The sequence below is a fragment of the Anopheles marshallii genome, chromosome 3 (assembly GCF_943734725.1).
Source record: "Anopheles marshallii chromosome 3, idAnoMarsDA_429_01, whole genome shotgun sequence".
Classification (NCBI taxonomy): Eukaryota; Metazoa; Arthropoda; class Insecta; order Diptera; family Culicidae; genus Anopheles; species Anopheles marshallii.
Window position 1 is genome coordinate 570,712 of NC_071327.1, and position 1,688 is coordinate 572,399.

Sequence of the window (1,688 nt, forward strand, 5' to 3'; positions counted from 1 at the left end):
CTACTGGAAACAGACATGTTTTAGATTTAGCTACAAATTGTATGGAAGTTAACTTAAGTTGCATTAGAGGAAACAGAACGTTAAGATAAATATTATGTAACAGTCTTGCAAAAAACATATTTTTTAATGATTCTCTTGATTAGTTAGAAGAAGTCTAAAATTACTATCACTATCACAATCAGTTGCTATCATTCAGTAGTAATTCCCATTGAAACTCGACAGTTTTTCTATAATGTTTTACTTACCTTTCTTCCTTATCATACTTCGGGAACGTGACGTGCATCAGCTCCAGCACAGAGCTCTCACTCTGAGGTTCGGCCGAAATGCCCTGAGCACGCTGTCTCTGGACTCCTCCGTGTGTGCCGAGCTTACGACCACCGGGAGACACCCCCGTCGCACCGCCGCCCGTTCGGAACACACTCTGGAACTTGTCGAGGTGGCTGCGCAACTCCGCTACCTCATCGTGCTTCTGACGCAACAGATCTTCCAGCTCACGGATGCGAATGTCCTTCGCCTGGACGACCTTGAGCAGCTCCTGGACCTGTGGCGACAGCCCCAGCGCGTCCCCATCGCCAATGAACAGGTTCTGCAGGATGCCCTGGACTTGCTGGTCACCTTGCAGCTGCGCCAGCTGCTTGTAGCTGTTCACTGTGCCCGCGTCCAGATTGTTGTTGACGGTATCAGACGCGTTCGTCGGCACCGTGGCCGCCGACGCGCTCTGGTCACTCATCTCGTCGTCGCGATCGTTGCGGTCGCGTGGAACACTCGCGGTCGCGGACTGTTCGCACCTACTGCTGCTATGCCGCGACAAACGATCTGCACTCGCGAAACCGTGCGCGTTGACTGATGCGGTCGCTGCAACCGACGCGGACGACGCGGCAGTCTTCTTCGCGGCCGGAACCGATGTCAGTACGTCACCGAATCGTGGCGCAGCGGCAACGGGTGGTGCGGCGGGAGACGCGAAGTTCGTGTACTTCAGCAGCCGGCCGAGCTGCTGGGCGTCGAGTGCGGTTGCGCCGCACAAGACCGTCTGCGTCTCCTGCTCGACGGCCGGGCGCCGTGACGCGAAGCACAGCCCGTCAAAACACACGCGCATCCACACGATTTTTGCTGCTTGCTGCCGGTGGTGTCATAAAAATAAAATCTATTCGCAAAGCGAGGGAGAAACAGAGAGAAAGAGATAAACAAATGGTGAACAGATGAGCGAAGGAATGTTAACTTTCAGATCGGCATAGGTGTGCATCGGTGATTTGCATGGCATTTCCGTTGTAGATTGCATTGACAATAAGTGTAACAAGTGAGCATGTACCGTAAGGTAAGCATCAATATAATTCATATTTGTTCGTTTAATTCAATAAAGAAACCAATCGGTGTTATTATGCTAACGACTTAGAAAAAAAGTCACCCCCGAATATTAGAATACCTCATCATTACTTATATAGCATTTTGGTCCATGATATAATAATCATAATAATGATATGCCGTACTGTACGGAGTTCCAAACAGTAAGATAAACGACCATCGCGTCCTACTATCGGAAGAAGTGTGAAACTACTGTCGATTGAAATCATGCTTCAAATTTCGCCACCTTCTGCTACGACAACACCAGTAGCTACACGATCGAAAACGATCACTTCCGGCGCCACCGGTTTATTGGCGCGACAGTCTGAAACGGAAATGTATTTCAC

At 49.8% G+C, this 1,688-nt stretch overlaps 1 protein-coding gene across 1 annotated transcript; it reads right to left on the reverse strand.

Moving 5' to 3' along the window:
• Window positions 1-241: 241 nt before the first annotated feature.
• LOC128716084 (uncharacterized) lies at window positions 242-1,096 on the reverse strand. Its single transcript, XM_053811005.1, has one exon. It carries the CDS (start codon window positions 1,094-1,096, stop codon window positions 242-244), a length of 855 nt encoding a protein of 284 aa, XP_053666980.1.
• Between the last annotated feature and the right edge of the window lie 592 nt (window positions 1,097-1,688).